The sequence below is a fragment of the Larus michahellis genome, chromosome 1, assembly GCF_964199755.1.
Source record: "Larus michahellis chromosome 1, bLarMic1.1, whole genome shotgun sequence".
Lineage (NCBI taxonomy): Eukaryota > Metazoa > Chordata > Aves > Charadriiformes > Laridae > Larus > Larus michahellis.
Window position 1 is genome coordinate 164,180,980 of NC_133896.1, and position 24,045 is coordinate 164,205,024.

At 39.2% G+C, this 24,045-nt stretch overlaps 2 protein-coding genes across 6 annotated transcripts in view; one reads left to right on the top strand and one right to left on the bottom strand.

Annotated features, from left to right (window-relative positions):
* The window catches only part of UBAC2 (UBA domain containing 2), a 104,550-nt gene that overhangs the window by 46,088 nt on the left and 34,417 nt on the right, over nt 1–24,045 (bottom strand). The gene's annotated exons all lie outside the window — the stretch shown is intronic.
* LOC141737922 (G-protein coupled receptor 183-like) lies at nt 211–11,125 on the top strand. Of its 2 annotated transcripts, none has more exons than XM_074572924.1 (2): nt 211–312; nt 8,112–11,125. In XM_074572924.1, exons 1-2 carry the CDS (start codon nt 272–274, stop codon nt 9,214–9,216), a joined length of 1,146 nt encoding a protein of 381 aa, XP_074429025.1. In that variant the 5' UTR covers nt 211–271; the 3' UTR covers nt 9,217–11,125. The 2 variants fall into 2 exon arrangements, with proteins under 2 accessions (XP_074429025.1, XP_074429026.1); XM_074572925.1 differs by lacking the exon at nt 211–312 and adding an exon at nt 3,848–3,981 and having other exon boundaries at nt 8,112–11,070.

A 24,045-nucleotide genomic window follows, 5' to 3' on the forward strand; every position in this document is an offset into this window, starting at 1 on the left:
AAAGTCAGTAATGCGTAACGTCGGGGGGGGACGGACGGGGAGGGTTGTTTCTAATTACTCTCTTCGAACAGACTAATTGTAAAAGGATTAAAAATAGATGCTTTCACATCCCATAAAACAGTAGGCAGCAAATCAAGACGGGCGTACAAACAAACGGTTGGTTTTTTTTTTTTAAGCACTTGAAAAAACCTACCCCTCCCACAAAGACTCACGTAATCACTCTTGAAAACAATGTGCAAGGGTAAACTTTCGCAGTCAAGCCATCCTGCTAATGCCCTTAACTGCTCAGAGGATCCAAGAAGCTACAGATATGTAAGTACAGAAAAGAATTAATTATTTTTTTTTCCCCGCTGTACAACAGCAAACAATTCCAGAAAGATTATTTCTTTTTTTGCATTATACTGAATATTTTCATGTGGTAGGAAGGATAAGTCATCTTTGGATGGGAGAGACAAGGGTCGTGGAAGAAATTCTGTGATATTTTATGTTCACATATTAATATGCTGCCACTTAATTTTTATTTAAAGGATCTGTTGACCCGCAGCATCAAGAAGTTATTTCAAGTCCTTTCTTATAATACAGTCTTCTGACAACCACAGGGAAACATTTGATAACTGCTTTAGCTTAGAGAATTTTTTTAGCAGTAGTAATTTAAATTATACTAACACAGAAATAACTACTGTACAAGTAGTAAGGGAAGCACTGCAGTTCTTAAGCCATTCACTGAACCTCCCAGAATACTTTAATACTAGGAGAGAGCCTTAAAAGAAATCTGCACTATGGTCGTGAATGCACAGCTTGCTCTATCACATGCGGTCCTTGTCTTTGAAACAGCCTTTATTATCAGCGCAAGAAATCCTCAGTCACTCTTCTCACATCTAGATATTGCAACAGAATATTCTAAGAATTCAAAGTCTTATGAGTTAATTCCTCTTTTACCTTCTGACATGCATTTCTTTCAAAGTTTTTAGAAGGAATTATTTTTCTGATTCACAGTCACCAAACACCTTTCTCCTTATTACTCACCTTTATGCCACAAACCCAAAGAAATAGCACAAGTTATATGATTTTTTTACATTTTACCAATTAAAAAGGATCCATTTTTCCTAATATACTGGCAAAATAAGGCAAAACTGTTCAACAGACAATAACTCAACTATAATTTATCTTAAGAAACAGAGACGGCATGCATGCCTTTGAGCACAGAATACAAGAGGTCTGTCTAACATTTTCCTGGCTCCTCCTGAAGGGACAAGGGAATGGAAAACTTACTTGGCAATTAGTCTTTAAGAGCTCAAATCTCATCCCTTTCCATTTGAAAGACTGAAGAGTATGTATATGTGTAATGAATAATAAATTTAAGCTAGAGTTCGGAAGTCCTAATCCCTAAAATTAATGACTGTACCTGTACAGATTCCATATCACACAGAAAAAAAATAATATAGAAGGTGTGCATGTTTTCTAGTACTAAAATACAAATTGTTATTTGACCCCTTTTTTATTTCTGCTTGCAGGAATGTAATTGTAAGTGGCTTAGATTTTTGGATTGTTTATTTGCTATATTTTAGGCTCTCTCCTTTTTACATTTAGTACACTTAGGCAAGTAAACTGAAGGGAGGTTAATCATCTCAGCATCAGCACGGCTCTTCACATTAACATGCATGTTTGGCAGAGATGATTTATGTTAGATAATTCTCACACTTTTGATAAGACGGATCACATTTGGAAAGAGATCCACCAGATAAGAGCAAGAATGTACACTTCAAATGACTTCCACTTTTTGTTTAACTAGTTATGCAGCATTGCAACTTGACTTCTTTATTTCCACTTCGCTTACTGTAGCTTCTATTATTTTTGAGCACCAAATGTAACCGTCATACAACTTTGCAAAATCTATAGTAATAGATAAATCTAGGACCATAAAGACCCCACAGTGTGTGCAAATTCTGTTAGGCACTTAATATTATAATTCTTCATAGCCATCATTAAGACCATTTCATTCATGAAATGCATACTTGGGATTCTCTGATGCGTGGCTTACAAATTTGGCTTTAGTACTCCAACAAAGCTGGGTCTGCACCAAGGAAGCAGTAGCCTGGAAACTATCTCACCAAAATTAGCTGTGGGTTGCGACCTGAGGATTCAGTCTTCAGGTCATTAGGCCTACTCGTCGTCATTTAGGACACAAAACTCAACAGCTTTTGAAAAAAGGTAAATTAACATAATGCATTAGAAGCATACGAGTGTTAAGGTTTTAGAAAGAAACAGGAAGCTTTAGGACACGCCTGTCTCTTGCCTCAACTTTTATTAAGCCACATGTACTTTCCAAGCTGCCAATAGATGCACCAAGATATATATACCTTTGCTATATGTTCTTTCTCTATTAACAAAGCAGTCTGCTATGGGACTTAACACGCACACTTTTTAACATATATAACTTAGTGGAATCGAGCCTTTTTCTCAAACAGAAAAAACATTCTACAACAAATATCATTTTTATGATAAATTAGACATTCAAACAGTAAATATGAGGGGTCAAGGTCAAAAGAAAACAATTAATTTTAGAGATTAAGGAAAAAAAAACCCTACACAATGAGAGCACTGTATATTTCCCATCTTCTACTGTTTTTAAATGCTGGAAGACTTACACAGTTTACGCCTATAGAGGACTGTAAACTAAGTAAATCCTCAAGTCAGGTGTTGCAGGGAAAGAGGAGTATCCCGACTAACGCTTTTAACTCATTTATACTCTTCACACATACATGAACAGCATCATTCCCCAATACTGTGTGTTAAAGAAATACTGTTCATCCCTCTCGAAATGACTAAACCAAACTATGTACAGAGCCTAGGAGAGATCTTTACAATGATCTGCTGTGCCATCCCAAGAATTTAATTGGTATCTCTCTTAAATTAGCTACTGGGCAGATGGACCAGGTATTCACCTCCAAAGAACGAAAATTACGAAGAGAGGCAGGCAAATCACACATTAGATTACAATACCTAGTTAAAGCCTTTTACACGTTCCCTGTTCTGCTGAAAAGACAGATGGTGCTCTTTCAGCAAAAGCAAGAGAACAAGAAAAAAACCCCTCATTTAGCATACAGAGAGAGAGAGCGAGCTTTGTATCAGTGCTTGTACATAATCCAAACCCACGTAATCTAAGGTTGCCACAGTGCAATTGCTGGCTCATAGCTTAAGTCTATCCTTATTAATAGTTAAATGTATGTAACATTACGATCCTATATATAAAGCTCACGATACATGAACATCTCTACGAATCAGGGCTTTGGGTTATGTAGTACTTGCAGCCTGGGGACACCATTCTGTTCATTTAACACCTTTTGCACTGGGACTTTACTCTGAGCTGGGCTCTTGCATACTGCAGTATAAATGTAAAACAAATGAATAATGCCAGTCAAACATTTTAACAGAAAAACAATCATCTAAAACAACTTACTTTCCTTCTTTGATGAAATTACAAAATTGGCTTAGAAAGGCACCTGCACAGATTTCAGACATGCTAGATTTTCTAAGCACCTTGACAACGATACTGTGATTTTTTTCCACAAGTGGATACTTTTGCTATCAAACACCAAGAAAGCACACAGAATAGATTAAAAGCTGGCTAACTATCAAATCTCATAAAGTGATTGGTTAAAGAAAAACTTTTTTCCATTGGTGGTCAGAAAGCAAATACAATGCTAAGACTTGAAATGGCAAGTGAGAGAGAACAACCTACACTGGTTGCAAGCCTGGGCACAATATTAAAATTAATTTTAAACTCTCCCAGGTGTTAAGGTCCAGCCAGGTAGAAGCAGAAAGCATTGGCCATGCCCCTAGACTGGAGATATCCTAGGACACAGTGAATCTGAAAAGTACTCCGGGATCACAATGAACTAACATCCCAAGCTTGCAGAGCAATGCTACACAACTATCTTGGACACCTAATCAACCGAGCAGAAAAAGCAGGGGCGAGTGGTGAGTATGTTGCCAGGTACACCAATACCAGGAGGCATCTGAAACCCCACCTCCCGCGTGGGACTAAGCTGGGGTTAGAACAGATGTCACAGGACTATTTTGCCTTGCGGTGAGACATTTGACAAGTTCACCTTGACTTGCCAAAACCATGGGATTGTATAAAGAGGAAAGGCTCCACAAAAACAGCAACTGCAAATTAATTTTAGAGAAATTGAAATAAGAGACACCCACATATTTTTTAACAGGGAGGCTGACTGACCAAAAAATACAATACAAATAGCTAATTCTTTTTCTCTTCAGCTCTCCACATCAAGACCAAACAGCATTTTGGAAAATATGCTTTAGATGAAGAGTAAGTGGAATCTATACACAAATAACTAAAATAATAACATAACCTGGATATTAGAAGTCGTCACATTAAGTGAGTAAAGGGTCTCTTTGCACTACAACTTCCTACACCTGTGTTATTGAGCATTGTGTGTCTGCAGAGTCCAGAAAAAGTAAAAATCTGAAGAACCTTCTTTACAATACCAATATGAAGAGAGTAATTTCAAATATTTATGCCTTAAAATTTCACATGTACCTCTATGCCAAAAAATTGTGGCAATGTTTTCTAAAATGATTAAATTGGTAAAGTAAATTAATGAAATAGTTTTTTTTTTCAAAGATGTAATTTAAATTACTATTGTTAATAAACTCAGAAAGCCACTGGGGAGGGATATTCAATCCAACAACCTAGAAGAGCAAGCATTCTGGTAGTGGTTCTAGAGTATAGCTTCGACAATGCATCTGGATTCATGACATTAAATGGCCATGTTCTCTTAAGATATTCAGTCACACAGCTCATTAAAATCACTAAGAATCAAGTCCACCTACTTTGAGGTTTGCAGCAGTAAGGAGGTAACATTCTCCATTTTTGCTCAAAGAATGCAAAACACGGGAAAAGTACACAAAATGGGCGCGCTGTTGTTTTTTCAGTTACATGCTGTAGAGGATGGCATATGCTCTGTAAATATAATAAGCTCATCACTGAGGATCGCTTCCAAGAAATAAACCGCAACCTGACACAAGGAATAGGACTCAAAGAAAAAGGTCTTGTTTTACTTAATAGTCTGCACACTTTTTAGGAAGAAAGTGGTTTTTTTTAAAAGCAGCCCTGTTCAAGATTGACCAGAAAAAGTGAAATACCTGCTGAGGTGAATGGAGTTTATCCAACAACAGTAAGAGCTCAGATGTACGAAGAAGTTAGTATAGTTTAGGTGATGCATATTAAATTGTCAGATGCCAGCAGCTTTATCATCTGTTTAGGCCCCAAACCAGATACAGTATCTTGAGGTTGTTTTTTTTTAAAAATAAAATTAAATATATTCAGGTAATATAGCACCTAGACACTACGGTGACTGCTCAAAAATGCCCATACATACCTACATATAGAGAAAATACTAATACTCATCTAGAGTATTATAAAATGTGCTCCCTATATTAACAGTCAAGATATTTGGGGGATAACAGAGGATCAGAAAGAACACTTTCCCCACTCAGGGCTGACTCCCACAGCTGGCAGAAGAGCCGGCTGACATCCTCTGTAAAGGAGCACAGCTTAGCTGACGTGCACACTGCCCCAGAAGGCGCAAGAGCTGTGGTCCTCCAGTTTTCTTCTCATCTCTTGGTGGCCAGTTTGTCCTGCCATGGAACTGCTCCCCACGTATATCCCTGCTGGCACCATGGATGGACACAAACACTCTCTCAGCTAAGACTCCTCAATATAGCCATGGTTCTATGTGAGGGTGAACATCCTAGTTTGAGCAACAGAGTAATTTGTTACATTAAAGATCCTACTAATGTGAGTTTTATGAAATTCTACTCTTGACGTTAAAAAAAAAAAAATCACTGAAATTTCAGACTTTTTCCTAAACCATAGTTAAATGCATTTGTATAATATTTATTCTACATTTTACAAACATTTATAGAAAGTCAAAAGAATGGACATGACAATTATGCAGATTATTATTTATGAACCCAAACTATTACAACTTTACAGTGAAAACACAATTAGGCAGTTAATATGCTGTAGCTAGTTACTGCAATAGAACTGTTTATCATAAATGTTAGATTATTCTTCCGTACATAAGTTTAAAAAATTATTTTACCTAAATTTCAAGGAAGATGTCATGCTGGGAGTGTGAATAAGTAATCAGAAGCATTTAAATATGAGAAACGAAACAAAATATCTTATTGATTCTTATCCAGGTGCCCACATCATTTTCTGCAAAAAGCAGTCTGTTACACTTACATAAAACAAGAGCCATCCTACACACTTCTGTAAAGAAAAAGACAAAACAGGAGGAAAGTATACCAGAATTATCCTCAGGGTAATTACTACTGTATTAATCAATCATCAAACACACCACCACCAAGATACCATAAACAATGCAGAATTAACCACTGCGCTACAGCTTGAGTTGCTGTTTAATCCCTTTATTCAAACCACAAACATCCCAGTTCAGATTTGACTTCTAACCCTGACTGCAGTATTCCCACCTCTTGACACGTGGTACATACTTCATGGGTATCAAAAAAATCAGAACATTGTACATCTATCAGTCAGAAATCACTTACCTGTCTTTCCTACTGCCTGTGCAACACAGCAAATATAGACTTCATATACTACGTGGATGCTAAATTTCTTCCTTAAACATACGTAATATAACTCATTCATGTATTTTAATACACATCATTCACTATCCACAGGTTCACTGTTTACAGAGAACCTTGTGCACCCCTGCTAATCTCTCCAGATTGGCTTATAATACAGTAGATGTTACAGGTACACTAATTGTGAACAACCTGAAATAAGTAGGACAATCTCCTCAAAACATGAAAGAAGATACTGATCTTTTAATGCTTTCACAAGTTAATAAAAGGATAATGAATACTTTCTAAAGTGTGTAGCTTAAAATCCTTAAAACTGAGAAGTACTTTCCAGCAAGACTTTTTTTTTTAATGTACAACAAGCTACAGTTGTTTGTAAATATTGAGTGTTGAAAGGCAGATCCTCAGAAATAACATAGAAATTTTAAATTAAAGGTACCAGACAGACTTAAAACTCAGGTTACAACAGCTTTTCTCTCCAGATAGTATTTTGCATTAAAGCAGAAGCGATCTTGTTTTAACTGCTGTTTTAATCCATAATTTTGCAGAACAGCTGCCCAAGGAGTAACGTTAGATGCCCTATCCTTTCCAACATTTATGGTTACACTATCCAACTGTCAGGTAACAACACACCTAAGAAATAATTTGCACTGGAAGCAATATCAACAGGATGGGGTCCTTTCCATTTCTGAAATTCTGCTGGATCATTTTTTATATTTTTAAGTCCCCCGAATCACTGCCACTTTGCATTGCAGCTCTTCCATGCTACTTCTGACTGTGCAGGTTAAACAATTTCAAAGATCTACTAAACTGAAAACGTGTGAAATATTTCAGCTGGATTATCTCTCTTTTGCAGCACCACTAAAGACTGACTAAAGTCTTAAGAATTTCTGTACGTAACAATATTTAAATTAGATTCCAGAAGCCAATTCTTAAAACTACTATTAAACAAGCTGAATTATTATAATATAAGAATGCTGAAAAAATTTAGTTTCTCTAAACAAGTTAAACCATCACAACATGAATTGTTAGAAACAAAAACTCCCTAAAAGTTAACTGAAACACATCTGAAAGATTTTTTTCTGCTTGTCTGACCCTTGGTTCCTTCATATGATCCTTCACCACATGGTTTCTTCAGACTCCTTTTTCCTCTCAGGTTGCTTTAAACAGTCTCCCACCTCCTGACCATCAATAAACTTCACTTTCCAAGTACACTAGATTTTGTTTATTGTTTTGCCTCCTGTCTTATTTTTTTCAGGAGAGAAGGAATTGGGGTCAAAACAAAAAAAGCCAAAAAGAGCCATCTTTTTGTTTGTTTGTTTTCGGAAGGAGCCTTGAAAAGTATTTCACCATAATGAAGTTTCATTTCAATTTTTTTTTACAATCTTGCCTTTTGCAACAGAGGTTGGCCGTTGTTATGGAGCAAATTCTATCCACATTTCATTACAAAATGTTCCTTTTTTTTTTTTTCATATTAGGTCTACTGAGCTTCCTGCAACAACAGTGGTTACAGAAATGGACGCTTTCACAGCTTTTGAGACAAACAGTTCCACCTGTGACTTATATGAGCACAAAGATACAGCACGGATACTACTGTCTGTCTTCTACAGCTCAATCTTAATTCTTGGGGTGCTTGGAAACACCATTGCCCTCACCGTCATTTTTAAAAACAGGAAGAAGATCAACTCCACTACCCTCTATTCCACAAATCTTGTCTTCTCCGATCTCCTGTTCTGTATCGCCTTGCCTACAAGGATAGCCTACTACGCCATGGGATTTCACTGGCCATTTGGAGAAGCATTATGCCGAATAACCGCCCTCTTGTTCTATATCAACACCTACGCAGGTGTAAACTTCATGACGTGTTTGAGCATTGACAGGTTTTTCGCCGTCGTCCACCCCTTCCGATACAAGATCAGGAGGATTAAATATGCCAAGGGGATTTGTGTTTTTATCTGGTTTCTTGTATTTAGTCAAACTTTCCCGTTACTCATACAACCCATGTCACAGGAAGAAAAAGAAAGGACTACGTGTATGGAATATCCAAACTTTGAAAAAATAGCACATCTACCATTTATACTTCTTGCTGCCTGTTTAGTAGGGTACCTTATTCCCCTGGGGATCATACTATTTTGTTACTCTCAAATTAGCTGCAAACTTTTTCAAACAGCTAAGGAAAATCCACTGACTGAAAAATCGGGGATAAACAAAAAAGCCATCAATACAATCATATTTGTAATTATAGTGTTCATCATCTGCTTTACCCCTTATCATGTTGCAATCATACAACACATGATTAAGAAGCTTCAGAATGAACCCTCCTGCACTGAAAATAAAATTTTCCAGAAGTCACTCCATTATACCGTGTTTTTGATGAATTTTAACTGCTGCCTAGATCCCTTCATCTATTTCTTTGCATGCAAAGGATACAAGAGAACTGTAATGAAAATACTGAGACGACAAGTGAGCGTATCAATTTCAAGCGCTGCCAGGTCACATCACGAAGAAAGCTCACGCGACGTGGGAGAAACACAAATGATGGTACTTGCAAAATCTTCCAATGGAAAGCTACCTGAAAAATAAAGTCTGTAGCATGGCACACTGAAGGAAGCTTAAAAGTCCAGGGTCTACAGTAGAACACTCTTAGTGCTCCCTGTACAGCAGCTTAAGTAAGATTCCTTTTCTCAGGACGTCAGGAAATCAAGGAGTGATGTTGGACTGAAAAAGAATTGTCATAGAACAGCAGGAAAAATCAGCATTATAATTTCCTAGCTGCATCATTTTGACTGATCTCATTATATTTTCCAGGAAATATGCACCACTGTGAATGTTCCAATTCTGTACTGCACATACATATGCCTGGATGTTATTAACTCAAGCAAAGACTCCATTTACAGTTTAACTGGGTGTCTGAGGAAGGATTAAACAAAAATAGCTTACAATTCAGACTGACTACAACCAGAACGTCTGAGAATTGCAAGACCTCTACCTGAGCTCCAACTACAGCAATGGCTTTGTTAGCTAAGCCACACAAGCAAAGGAATCAAACTTGGAGATAAAATGGACAATTTCTGTGCACGTTTGACTGTCACAAGTGCTTAGTTTATAGCCCTTTGGAGGTGAAACTGCATTTTAGAGTATTTGGAGCATGAATGTCTTATTGGATAATTCACATAGATGACATTGTTAAATGTAATGGATGAAAAGTTAATGAACTGTTTGGTTCTCCCCACACTGAATATCCCCTGTATGTTAAATCACTCATATTTGCAAGGTTTATTATCCCTTTACCCCTTCACCTAAAGGAGGACTTTTCTTTCTAGTGTGTATTGTAAAGAGTCTCTACTCTAGTTGTATATAAATTATTTATAAACACAAAAAATAAGTTCAAGCAAGAGACTGTAATATGAAAACTGCACCGTTTCAGCTAAAAGAGCAGCGATACAGGGTTCTTCAGGACTTGTGCTGAAGTCAGACACGGACACAAGACAAATGCTTTAGAAACAGGAATAAGCGTTCACAGTTGAAGTCGTCAAAAAGTAAATGAATGGGTAATTCTGATGGTGTGAGATGACCACATCTTTTTAAGCGCTGTTTACCCGAGAGATCAGTAAATGAGAGCAGCAGATTGGCTGGGAAAGAACGAGCTTTCCCATCACGCCTTCCCACAGCGTATCTCGGATCCCTTTGGGCACAGTGAAATTGGGCCAGGAAAGAGACCAAATGACTTAAACACATCCTGCTGGAATCGGCTCAATACCAGTTGAGTATCCAGGATGCAAGCCCTGGGTTCCTGCTGTTGTGCCCTTCCGTCATGTATCAGTTTCCTTCCCTACTTTATTCCTGGCCCCCATGTCTCTTCTTTTGTCTTTTATCTTATTAATATGCCTTCATCTGCCAACAGCATTTGGTAATTGCACCATGAGGTTGTGATGGAAAAGGAAAATCAAAGAACACCTAATAATTACTGGTAACAGCTATGCCACATGTCAGAATAAATGTTATTTATTGCAGCTGTATCTCTCTGGCATTGAGGTTGTAGGGGAAGTCAAACAAACATAGCTACACTTGTCATCTTCGCAGTTCCTTCCTTCCTCACATTGACCTCTGCCTACCTGCGAACGTGGAAGGGTCATATCTGAACACCAGCACAGAGACATTAAATTAACAATTACTTTCTTATTGGAAAGAAAATGCAAAACCCCCTATATTTCGTACCACTTAAGATTGTCAAAATTGATTTTCTAAAAAGACACTATGCACCTACAGAAAAACGAAGTAAGAAAAAATCACTTTTAACGGGAGAAGTTCTACTTAATTCTGTATGCTATAGCAGTTCTGTTCTTGTCTGCTTTTTAATAAACTATTTTAAAATATTATTTAAGAATTTGTTACTATTGGAGTAAGCAAATGATAACCTGATAAAACCACAGACAGACTGCTCATGGATACCTAGAAGCTGTAGAAATAAAATATCCGTATTATTAACATCACACCGGTACAAGCTCATTTTATTCTAATGTGTTTTTTTATTTTGATATGCATTTCATCTAACTGTGATTATAAAACCTTAAAGGCAAGAAGTATTTGTCTGTAAAATATAACTCAAATATTATTATCTCCACCACATAATGCAGATACTTGTTCTCTTCTAAGTGGAAACAAAGTTAAGATCTGAATTGAAAATCTTTCTCTATCCCTGTTTTCTCATATTAGCAATTCTGTTATTTTCAAATTTAGACTTTTTTTATAAACCACATCAACACGTTCTCAAACAGCTACCTTTAAATCCAAATACTAGTTTTGCTCTAATAAACCATAGAGTGTTGGTCCAGTTACATATGGGTTTGATAAAAGCTGTTTTTTTCTCCTTATTTTAATATTTCTCAAATGCTGAAGAAACCAATAAAATAAAAACCTTTACAAGCTAAAATAAGCACAGCTTCCTGACAAGAACAGAGGCACAGACAGTGACAATTTATAGCTGTGGCAGCTGATGCCACTGCTTCCCCTCACAACTTGTCCGCACGCACTCACAGCTCGTGCACACTCGTATCAATGAGGAGCCTCTTTTCTGTGTGCTTATCTGAAACCGCCAAAAGTAGGGGTGGTGGTTTCAGCTGGCCTGGGACACTGCATTGAAGTTGTTCAGAGAGCATCTGTCCTACTTCTTCTCCCAGCCGTGCTGTAGGGCTGGTAGCCACCACCAGAGAGATGGTAACAAGCTGCTGCATGGGAGCAAGTGAGAGCAGTAATACTGAAAACTTGCAGATGTTCTCAAACAACTGATTTTCTTCAGGATGCCCTAATTCATTCATCCCACTGGTACTCTTCCCCCAGTACTGTTTGTTGGAGTATTTTTACAATAGCAGTTCCCTGTAGTGGCACACCTCAGGTCCCTCTCCTCCTGCCTGCTGCATAGACATGAATAAAGGGGGTAAAGCCATACCTGGTATCTCTTTTCCTCTTATACTCTTTTTCTTACTTATACACTAAGTATATAACAAACGTGTCTGTCCTAAAAGTCGTGAGCATGCCATGCCACGCAACATACGGCTGAAGCAGTATGAGCTTTGCAAAAGAAAATGAGCTTTTGCTTTGGCAAAAGCTTTTGATACATTCTAGGAAATGCCCCCTTCTTCGTGAAAAGGCTGGGTAATGGTCATACAGATCCGGAGCTCACTCACCCTTTTTGCATATAAATAAAGCAACTGACAAGTAGCAGCAGGTTCAAATGGCTTGCTCCTTATCAGGATCTGATTGAAGTTCTTCAGAGAAACTGGGTCTCTTTGGAGGATGAAGACCAGTCAGGATCTTAAAACTCGCATTCATGACAAAACAACAGAGTATCTTTTAACTCTACGCTTTGGAGTGTAGGGCTAGGGCAGTTGCTAAGAGGACTCCACCCAGACTACGTGTCCACTGCTGATATCTCTCTCAAATCTTACCTGGTAGGAAATATGACAGAGCACATAGAAATAAAAATGATGATGGGGGTCAAATGGTACATTTTGGCTGTGTCTGTTCCAAGTCCAGAAAAGAAAGTTGTATAGACACGTGTTGTTGAACACCTGACAAAGTGAAGGTGCATCATGTGAAAAAACCCGGAACAGAAATGCATTTTCAGCAAAAGAGCATTTAGTACCTTCATGTTTTCTTTCGCTGAGAATGCAAAACTAAGGAGTACTACTGCAAGTGTTCAGACAGGTTCCTTCAGCCACCTTGGGTTTGAAGATATTGAAGCCTAACTCAAAGTGTGGAGATAAAAAACACAATCTTCTGTGGCTTACAGTCCCAGCAGAAGAGGACAAGTATTCCCCAAGGCATCGCTGCCTGACTCTTTTGGCTTTGGCCCTGAAAGCTATGCAGATGAGGAACCTCTCAGCAACATGGTGATCTCCTAGCAAAAGACAGCAACTGTCCAAAATGGTAAACACACTACCACAAATAACACGATTCCTGAAGGTGGTTAATAAACCCTCTTAAAGCAGGAAGCTCATTATTACAAGGAATAAAATAGAGGGGTTTGTGTTTGGGTTTTTTTTTCTAAACAGATGTTGCATTAAAGACTATCTTTGTTCTCAAACTCAAAAGCTTACAGGTAAGCAAGGAACGAACAGACTAATAATAGAAGGAAACGATGAGACAGCCTGCAAGATAAGAAAAATGGGGTGCAACTGAAGAGAAGCTGTGCCTTACATGACCAATTTTGGAGGAACTGAAAAGCAGTGACGTACTCTGTCTCTTCTGTCTCCACATTTGTGGTACAGAGCAGGGGAAGAACTTGAGACAAACTAAGGTTTGTATCTTACAGTATCCCGCTGTGCTGGCTCAATACAGACAAGGTCAACAGACACCAAGAATCACTAAAACCCATCCAATTCTTCTGAGTGAAATATTTCCTAATATAGTCTTGGCTAAGCCACAGCCTGCAGACTAAGGCTATGGTACAAAATGAACTCAGCCAAGCTGCAGCCCTTTTGTAAAGAAAAACAGGGGAATTGCTGTTTGTGTAGTAAATGCTCAGACATATTTCCTCAATTTTTTTTTTCCCCTCAGAATACTCTCTTGGCTTCCTGTAGTGTCTAACTTCGGATGTCCTGAGGCAGATGTCTCATCTTTGCACAGGACAGTCCTCAATTAATTTTTCTTCCACCAGCCTGTCTGGCCCCTTTTTGAACTCAAATAAAATTTCTGTGCCTGCAACATCTTGCAGCAAGAAGTCCCACAGTCTAACTATCCATGGTGTGAGCAGCCATTTTCTTTCGCTTGTGACACCTGTTGGTTTCATTTCAAGTCCCCTGCTTCTTGTACTAGAAATGAGTGAACACAGTGATTCCCTATTTACTCTGTCCGCATTACCTGTGATTTTACAGACCTACATCAAATCCCCTTCCTTCAAGTCATCTAGGCCCTTCTCCTATCGAGAGTCAGATCAAAACTGTTCACCACTTCATCCAAATTGTAGAGAGGAAGGAAAGAAGGTAAGTCCAAAGAAAGAATGCAAATCCAATGTGTTTGAGCTGGATGGCAGAAGAGAACAGGGCATCTCTACACATGGGGAGATCAACGGTGTGCTGATTTACTTTTCCTACCACAGTAGCATAGAGGTAAGTCTGGGAATTAGGATCTTGCCCCACGACTTCCAAATTTGGATAACCTTGCTCAGGCACATTAAATAAAGAAGAACCGGACTTCAGTGGTCTGGAAAAATGGTCTCCCAGGAAACTCATAAAGTTCAGCAAAGTCAAACGCGAAGCCCTGCATCTGAGATGGAATAACCCCACATGAGAGTGCAGGCTGGGCACAGCCTGGTTAGAAAGCAGCTTGGCATAAAAAAAGCTGGCGGACAACAAGTTCAAAAGGAGTCAGTAATGTGACCTCATAGCCAAATGTGTATAGGACTGTGTTGGAAAGAATGTCAAGGGAAGTGACCTTTCCCCTCCACTCAGAACTTGTGAGGTCGTACCTGGAGTCCTGTACCCAGTTTTGGGCTTCCCAGTCCGAGAAAGATACTGACATATCCAGCAGAGAGCCACCAAAAAGGATGAAGGGGCTGCAGCACATGCTACAGGAGGAGAGGCTGAAAGAGCTGAGATGCTTTAGCCTAGAGAGAGAAGACTGAGAAAAAATGTTATCACTGCCTTCAACTACTTAATGGGGAGGGGTACAGAAAAGATGGCAACACACAGTAATGGGCACAAGCTGCAGCAAGGAACAACTAAACATTAGGAAGCATTTTTTTATCACGAGGTTAGTCAGACATCGGGAAAGATTGCACAGAAAGCCTATGAAATCTGTCTTCTTAGAAATACTCAAAACTTGACTGGACACAGTCCTGATTAAATTGGCACTACCAGGGTTGGCACTACAAAGACAATCTCCAGAGGCTCCTTTCAACCTGTGTCATTCTATGACTAACAAATTTGGTCAGAACTCTGATTAAGTTATACAAGAAAGCAATGTGAAACTCAATGGCCTTGCAGTAAAACTAGCAAATAATATAACTTTAGAATCTTCTAGTGTTGTCCTCTATTTAAGCCCTTATCAAAATGCTGTCATTAGCATCCTCCTAAAATAAAGAAAGGTCAAGACATAGCCTAGATTTCCTTCCAAAAAGCTGTGTTCATTTTTCCTCAGTGCAAAAATATGAGTTTCTCCTCTTCCTCTTTTCTTTTCCTCAGTTGTGACAGATGTTGTGCAAAGAGCTAAATTAAAATAGCAAGTTTTGCACCTGTTCTGAAGGCAGCAACATTTGTGGTTATCCTATCCCCTCCAGAAAAGTATACATTGTCTTATACCATGCACAAGGAGAGCTATGTTCCTCCCTCTAATAAGCTAGACTTAGCAGTTTCATCCTTCCTGTGGCACGTAACTTTCGAGGGAAGTTGTGGTTAGTTAGCAGGAGGCACTCTGAGCCAGCCTACTTTAAATATAGAGATGCTGAAAACTGATTATTCTCAACTTACGAGCCTACAAAACAGACAGATAATGTTTTATCAGCATCTGCCGATACTAAGGGGCTATGAACTTGATGAAACCTTAATATCACAACCTCTGTGTGTGGAAAGTTACAGCAATTCTGCCATTGTCCCCAGTTGAACAGGAAGAGATGAGGCACCCCTGCCAGCTGCATGTATGAGGCATTTTTGACAGAAAGAGACAATGGAAGACTCCTGGACTCCTGACAAGTTATCAGACTATAAAGACAACTCTGAGACAATTTTTTTTTTGTCCCTTAAAAAATAAATACAGTGTATTCGAAATGCCAGCTATTTGAAACAGCTAAACACCCATCAGAATCTTACTCCTTCACTCAGATGAGCGCAAAGCAACTATTTTAAATGTGTCAGGGCTAGCTACTAGGATAGACACATAACAACATCATCTATGATAAACGTGGGACAAAGGGTAAAGCTTCACATTCATATCCCCAACCCTTAACAACATCTTGTGCTCTCTCCTAGTGACTTTGTTCTAGACAAAAACTGACATAAATGATCAGATAGGACATCTAGAAAGAGGGTGGCTAGAATATAACACATTGTATGTCACTATTAAAAATCTGACCTGGAAGAAAGTATCTCAGTTCTGTGGAGAGAAAAAAATAATAATCAAGCTATCTGAAATTACTGATGTAACAGATTACATTCTATTAATTTCATTAAGCAAAGGATCTTCCCTCTTTAAGTCCTCTTAACCCAGAAGCTGGCGCTCTAAAACTAGCATGCTTGCACATCATCACCGGCAAGCAGCACCAGTGACCACAAGCGCCAAGGAAGATGGCAAAATGAGCAGCTTACAACTCTGGGCACAGCCAGGCCATCTCTTTGCCCCTCCTTGCTTTTCTCCCACGTTGTTCCAGCCATTTGGCTAGCCCCCGCATCCCGTGCCCTTGGCCATGAGGAGTCCCTCCATACCCAGGAGCGCAGGGAGAGCTGACCACAGCTAGGCAAACCTACAGAGGCCAAGCTCGTGGCTGAGAGCAACTAGCTGAGGACCACTGTAGATGGAGAGCCTAGGGTCAGGGAAATGCCTCCTGTTGTCTGAACTGATTTTACTGCCTCCATAAAAGGTCTCTACATTTCCTCCACTGCGTGTGGTAACTGAACTTGGAAAAATTAATTCCCCTGGCTACGCCCCTGCCTTCCTAATAGCGGAGGCACTTACTGTACAGCTCAGCATCTCTATTCAAGCAGTCAAGCACCACACTGCCATCATATATCCCTTTGCAGTGCTTCTTGTGCTGCAACTTGCAAATTCCTGCTGAAACTAAATTATTAACCGTAATTTCAAAGTGTTCATAAAAAAGATTTTTGTAAAAGATATCAATAAAGAGTTAGTAACATAATGTATTTTAACCACAGATGAAGTCTCATTGTCATATGGCCTAGATAGTCTTTACAACTTAAAGAAAAAAAGGAAAAAAGAAAGAAAAAAAAAAGAGTAGTATTTGTCTTCAATGTTTTAATCAGTTTTTCTAAGACTGAGCAATCTTTATTGGTTAATTTACATCCTCTGTCAAAATAGCTACAATTAGCAAGGCATAAAGATGGAGCCTGAATTCTGAAATTACTTGTCAGAAACCTGATTCTGATGCTTCTTCACAAGGTGCCATTTTCTTGTCACGAACAAAAAACAGGAAACAAACGCGCCTCACTGGCCACAGACATGTTGGTGGAAGAAGTTTTTGCTACCTGCTTTTAACAGTTTTATCCAACTTCATCAGCGTCTCCAAAAAAAAAAAAAGGCTAAGTAAGTAAGAACTATGATTTACACTCCATCTGATCTGGTGATATAACTCAATTGCTCACAACAGGACTCTTCCACACACAGGACAATGACAGCAGTGGCCAAGTGGGAGGGGAAGAATGTCAGGGTGTACCAGTGAGATGCACCAAGAACTGCAGAGCCCCTCAGAACTATAAAGGAAATTTTACTTCAGTTAAGTGACCTTTGCTTTGAACAGCAGTACTTCTTCGATCCATAAGAAACCAGAAAATCAGCAGTACTTTGAACCAAAATGTTTGCAATTGCAGAATTAACCTTACCAATAATTATTTTTTTATCTACTGTAGTAGCTAGCAGTGGATGACTATTCTGTGAAGAGTTAGTGATCCACATAACCACTAATCAAGGTGTATGCCTCTGTATCATGGATACTACATGACTGCTACTTAATCAAGGCATATCTAATCAATGGTATAATAAATCAATGTATAGACAGTCAATACATAATTACTCAATGGGCAGTCAATGCACATTTAATCTTAAGTATACGCACAGTGTATTGTCTCATTCATGTGAATTATCATACACAACAGTTCTGGGACTGCAGCTTGATTAATGAGATAAGAATAAGAGAGTACGTTGTCCAACATAGTCTTAAAAGCTAAGTCCTTGCTCCCAGCTTGATTCCGTCAGTGACTGATGAATCTGTACTGCGAGCAAGACCCTAGAGGAACACTAGTGATCTCAGAACTGGTGAACCTCATCATGAATGGGATCTGCGCTGTGTGCTGTCCCTGACCAGAGGTCCAGCCAATGTTGTAACACCTCGAGGTTCCCAGAAGGTTCATCAGAAGAGATGAAAGATTTCCTAACTTGCTATTGGCATTTATGGGCTATTAATTAATAGTTATCTGCCTTGCAAGTTTTATGCCTTTCTTACTGGGATCCAGAAAGACCTGTCCTCTCCTCAGTGGAAAACACTTAGTAATTTATCACTTTTCCAACTGCCAACATGAGCAGGATAAAAGATGATTCATAATTCTTTTTCTCCAAAATAAAAGTATTCTTTCAAATAAAAAAGACCAAAGTGATTATGTTAAAAAACTTAAATTATTGAATTTTTGTTATGAGCAGAATGAAAGTGGACAAACGAATGACAGGGCTTTGCAAAGGATAATAAAGAAAAAAAACTGCACACAAATTACTAGTCATGGGGAACATAACAGTGAGCTATTCTAAAATCTGAGAGAATCAAGCAGTGCTTCCTTTGAGAAAAACAGTAATGAAGCAGTGGTTTTAAGAAAACAAGGAATTAAAATATGAATTTGAAAAAACTCCCACCTTTTAGGGTGTTTAGGATGGGAACAAACACATAAAAATATAAAAACCAATTAATGCTACACAAACTCAGGAAAAATGGCTAAACATTTTTAGTGATTTCTGTGCTTCATACCTAAAAGCTTAAATCCTAGTGTCAGCAAAACCACAAATACCTCAGAAGCTAAATAAACTTGTGTTTTATTTGTTCAAAACAAACTGGTGAAATAAAAATATCTCTTAATTTGAAAACTTAAGATTTTACTATTCGATACTCTTACCTGTGCTTCTCAAAAAACACTTGCTGGCCTTTGGTAACAAGACCGGGCAAATGAAATTTGCTCTCCTCATTTGGCTTCAGTTTTAACTTTTTAATATTTTGCAACAGGCATGAAGCAAAGATTACCATCAGAGTGGTTACAATTCTGTTGAAACAAATATTTTCCACTCCTAGAGAAACTGGCTGTACGGAGAAAAAACATCTGATTGAAATTTTAAATTATTTTATTTTTAAAAAGTGTATTATTGCAGACAAAAATAGTGTCTGGTTTTATTTTTGAAAGTTTTGTAGAAATATAAAAGATAGTAATCAATTTATCTTTCCTCTTCTTTCAATTTAATTTTTAAAAGTTCACAATGTTGGTGCAAAGTAACTCTCACTAGCATAACCCTCTACCCCCACCCCAGGCCAACTTAACCCAAACTTCGTTACCGTTTCTGTTTCCTCACACTTAATAAGAATAATTGGAATCGTCACATCAAAGCACGTTTCCCTCTAATCTGCTACCCTGATTCTTATAGACAAATACTAAGTCACTCAGAGAGATGCAACGTCTCATAATAATATGCCTATTGTGCAGTGTCTTCATAACAATTACTGCTTCTTCTAATAGCCCTTGTTAAAAACTACCCAGTACGTAAATCCAATTACAGCTCATTTATCTTTAAAAAGTGTTAAGACAGCTGGCAATATTTAGCCAAGCTGGCAAAGCCATATGTAATGTTTACCTCCATAAGCTGCTTGTGGAATACTGACTGCAAAGATTAATCCTGCTGCAGGGATGACCAGCTTCTCTCCCCTTAAATAAAAACACATTTTCAATCTGAATAATTACACTTAGTTCACAGATAGCTAATAATGACTTGCCTGGTACTTTCCACTTAATAAAAGCAATTAAAAAAGGTAAGTGTGAGAGTGGTGACAGCCTGCAAATACAAGTGCCACTTAGTACTCTCTGAATTTGAAAAGGGCAGCTCATCTCACGGAAGCCCGTTCAGAGGTGTACCACTTTGCTTCCAGAGACATTCAACCACTGGTAATACTTTTTGTCAAATTACCTCCCCCTGCTTTCATCCTCTTAAATAATGTTACCCAACTGTGTATTTTGTGTGCACGCATGCATGCCCATCTGAGAGGTGCGATAGCAGATAGACTTCACATCCCAACTGCAATGCAGAGGTAAGCATTCTAATTACTGTGAAAATGGAGCACTGCCGCATTTCAAAAAAAACCCTCAAAATCCTCAGCAAATCCTGACACCAGTTAAGAAACAGCTGATTATCCATTTGCTATTACAGTCTGATATCTCAGATGGCACAGCTTTGTGTAGGGCAGAGCTTTTGGCTGATAAAGACTTTTTGGTTTCTTCTTACAGTTACTAAAATCAGGCCTCGGTGTGATAAACTGCAGAGAACCCCAGTTCAGAGGTTATGGTCTTCTACCCTACCTGCCCCCTTCCTCTGGCAGAGGTTACTGACTCTACAGCAACACATGCCCTAACCTCAAGCACCTGAACCTGGGCTGAAGCAATCAACTGTGAATCTTGCGGTAAGCAGAATAAGGGAAGGAGAAAGACCCCGTTCTGCCTTCCAGCCACACGTTCCCATCGCTTTCCTCGCTCTGGCACTGCCATTCAACCACCCAGAAGCGAGCAGGTTTAGCAACTTAAGCCAGTGGGAAATGATCCTTGCAAAAATATATATGTTTTATTTTTAAACATTACTTTATCTCCCTATAACCACTGACTGTAGGAAGTCAGATGACTTGCACTGCAAGCGGTAGATAGGAAAGTACAGGCTGAGGCCAAGCGCTTGCTCCGTAAGAGGCAGCCTACGCTTCAACCGGCTCAGCCCTGCTATAAAACTGCACCTTCAGCAGGGGAAGCAAAGCCACCCATTTGTTCTGCCTGCCTCCTTTGCAAGGATCTGGTAGAGGAGTGGAGAACACAGCCGGGGAAGCCAGGTTTATGCTTTGAACTAGCACAGCTCTTTCTATCAGCCGAACACACGGCAGAGCCCTCAGTCCAGAGCACGGGTGTCTTAATTCCCCTTACACCGATTGTCACTTTGCATTTGTTCACAGTTTTTTTTGTCTACCATTATTCTATCTCCTCTGCCCCACGTATTAGGATTTTCACGATTCTCTCAAAATTCTAAATATGCCAGATCTCATTTTCTAATCCTGTCCCCTTACTCTTTAATCTCTTTTCACAATCACTACTATATTAAGCAGAAATTAATTGAGTTTACTGGTGCATGTATTTAATCCAAGATTTTTTTGGCATGGGATAAATAATTCATAGTCTGGAAGTCCGTAACTTAAGAACTTAAGGGCAAAGACTTTTAGTTTAAGAATACTAGTAAGGCGGACTCCTGACTGTCTACTTCCATTGTTGGTTGAACATACTGTGGAAGGAGTGAAGCATACCTTGTCTTCGCCATTTCCCCATCTCACACTTCCAAAACAAAGAAGAGGTTCAGGAGTAGATAAGAAGATGGAGGTATGCACATAGACAACACATACCAATCTCCAGCTATAAGCATGCCATCCTTCTTTTCCTTGGAATGAATGTTTGTATGAACATTCACCGGGATTACTGCAAGCACGCACCTCTTAACTGCAGCCCAAAGAAATTACTTGAAGAAGGAACACAGTGGTCAGGGTAAGAGAGATCAGACTGCACAACAGCTACTGCAAATGCTGTCTCAGACCTGCAGCCAAAGCACCGCTTTCACTAAGGTGTAAATACAACTCCTTTTTTTATTTCTGGCGTGGATATCTTCCTTAATGATTCCACTGCGGACACTGAGGCTCACGCTTAGTGTTTAGCTTCCGCGTTGTCTCACAGTCTGCTGTTCACTATGACAATCAGTACAGAGACAGTTATCACACTGAAGAAGCAAGAAACACTCCTGAATGACCTTTAGAAATATAAAAAAAAGGAAGTGTGTTTGACGTCCAGGAGGTACAGAGATGACCCAGTTCTAGAAATGTGAGGGTTTAGATAAAACACCAGCAGTCTGATTTTCTGACAAGCGATGTGTGAATCTGGGTTGAATTCTGAGGAGAACCTTAAAAAGAAAAGAGGGGAAGCACAGGATGTTACACTGCTTCAGCCACACAGGCTTGAATCTGCTCTCACACTCCTGGCAGAGCACACAGCTACCAAAACATTATCTTCATCAAAAGGTGAAAAGTACTGGTGACCACAGGCTCAAAGAGCTGTAGCGTGAGAAAAGACAGCACTAAATCACTAAATTAACATCCCATTATAGAAAAGGATCATTAAGCGAAGGCAAATCAAACAAACAAAACCACCTCCCTCATCAAGGCCTTGATAAAACCCATGGTGACAAGCGACAGAAAAGCTCTCCACAGAAAAGCGCAGAGATTACTGCTGAGTATCCCCTTTATGGAACCGATTTTATTTTCTTAAGTGTGCAAGACATAAGTAAAAACAAAAAAAATGAACAGAAGTTTTAAAACACACAAAACACTGTTTTGTCTCAGACCACAGGAAAAATCAGTTAATTTAAGAACTGCAAGAGAGTAAGTGCTTCTTCTTGAGTGACTGTTTCTTACCGCAGTTCAGTGGATGTGCTTACCAATCCCAAAAGCTATCCCCAGACCAGAATGCAATGACAAAGAAGCAGACGTGAGGCGACTGCATTGTTAGCTGAGACAGTCTTGAATGAAAGCTGCCTCTCGGATGGAGTGGTGTCACCACAACTAACTCGTCTGCATCCTGACCGATCCCTCTGTATCATCAGAAAACTGGAAAAGGGGGCCTCACGAACAGAGGAAAACATTTTTAAAAATACTCCTGAAAAATCATGTCAGTTCTCCTGCTTGTGACACACCTGACTTAGGCACTCAAAACCCCGCTCAATAATTTGGCAATAAGTAAAGTAACTTCTACCAAATGATCGACATCCCTAACCAAAGCAAGAGGGTGGTATGTCACCCCTCACATCTGCGTAATACACCATGGTACTGTCAGCTATCACTGTTTGGATAAATTTAACCTTGACAGACAAAAGGATCGCCTAGCCACCCACCTTGTCAGAAGCTGTTGCATGTCTGGTGCACAGACAGGGAAACTCAAGACACAAGGTCTCTGTGCCTCCAGAGATAACAGAGAGAAGGTTCCTGGTTTAAGTAACAGAAATCTGTGACTACATACCTGATAATGGTAGAAGACAAAAGGCTAAATCCTGTGGGTGTGTGTCTTACCACCACTGTACACTCTTTCAAACTCTGCCTATGTGCAAGGCGAGAAGTGAGCAAAGCATCATGTATGGACGTACTGCCAAGTGGCTCACTGAAGCTACACAAGTCCAGAGGGATATAGAATCATAGAATTGTCTAGGTTGGAAGAGACCTAGAGAGAGAGGAGTCCAACTGTAGATCGAAGAGATCATCGAGTCCAACTGTAAACTTAACACTGCCACAACCACCACTGAACCATATCCCTAAGCACCACGTCTGCACATCTTTTAAATACCTCCAGGGATCGTGATTCCACCACTTCCCTGGGCAGCCTGTTCCAATGCTTGATAACCCTTTCAGTGAAGAAATTTTTCCTAATATCCAGTCTAAACCTCCCCTGGGGCAACTTGAGGCCATTTCCTCTTGTCCTATTTCCTGTTACTTGGGGTACACATCCCAGCTTGAGTAAAGTGCCCTCCAAGCCTGGACAGGTATAGCCTGGAAGCAATCAAACTCATTGTGTCTACAAGGGTCAGTTGAGCCTTTTACAATCTTTATGAATCTAAAGACTAGAGAGCTATCTAGCAGTTGCTGGGGATCTTGACACTTATTCTGGTAACCTGCCATTCATGAGCTACTCTACTGAACCAAGAAGCAAGATAGGCACTTACTTCAAGAGGCCCTTGAGATACAATATAACTTTAAAAGTGGAACCTTATACTGGGAATGGTCCAACTTGTAATAGGGACTGGCATTTAACTCTGTATCTAATATATACATTTTCATTCTGCAAATTTCTTGCCTTAGAGAAAACACATTGATCAGTAGTGATCCAGGACCCTGGTTATGTTACACACATGACTTCAAACGGTTAC

Excerpts from the sequence above, each read along its gene's own strand:
- LOC141737922 (XM_074572924.1), top strand. The coding sequence starts at position 272 with ATGCCCTTAACTGCTCAGAGGATCCAAGAAGCTACAGATAT. Across the intron at positions 313-8,111 it reads ATCCAAGAAGCTACAGATAT|GTCTACTGAGCTTCCTGCAA; the intron begins GTAAGTACAGAA and ends TTTTCATATTAG.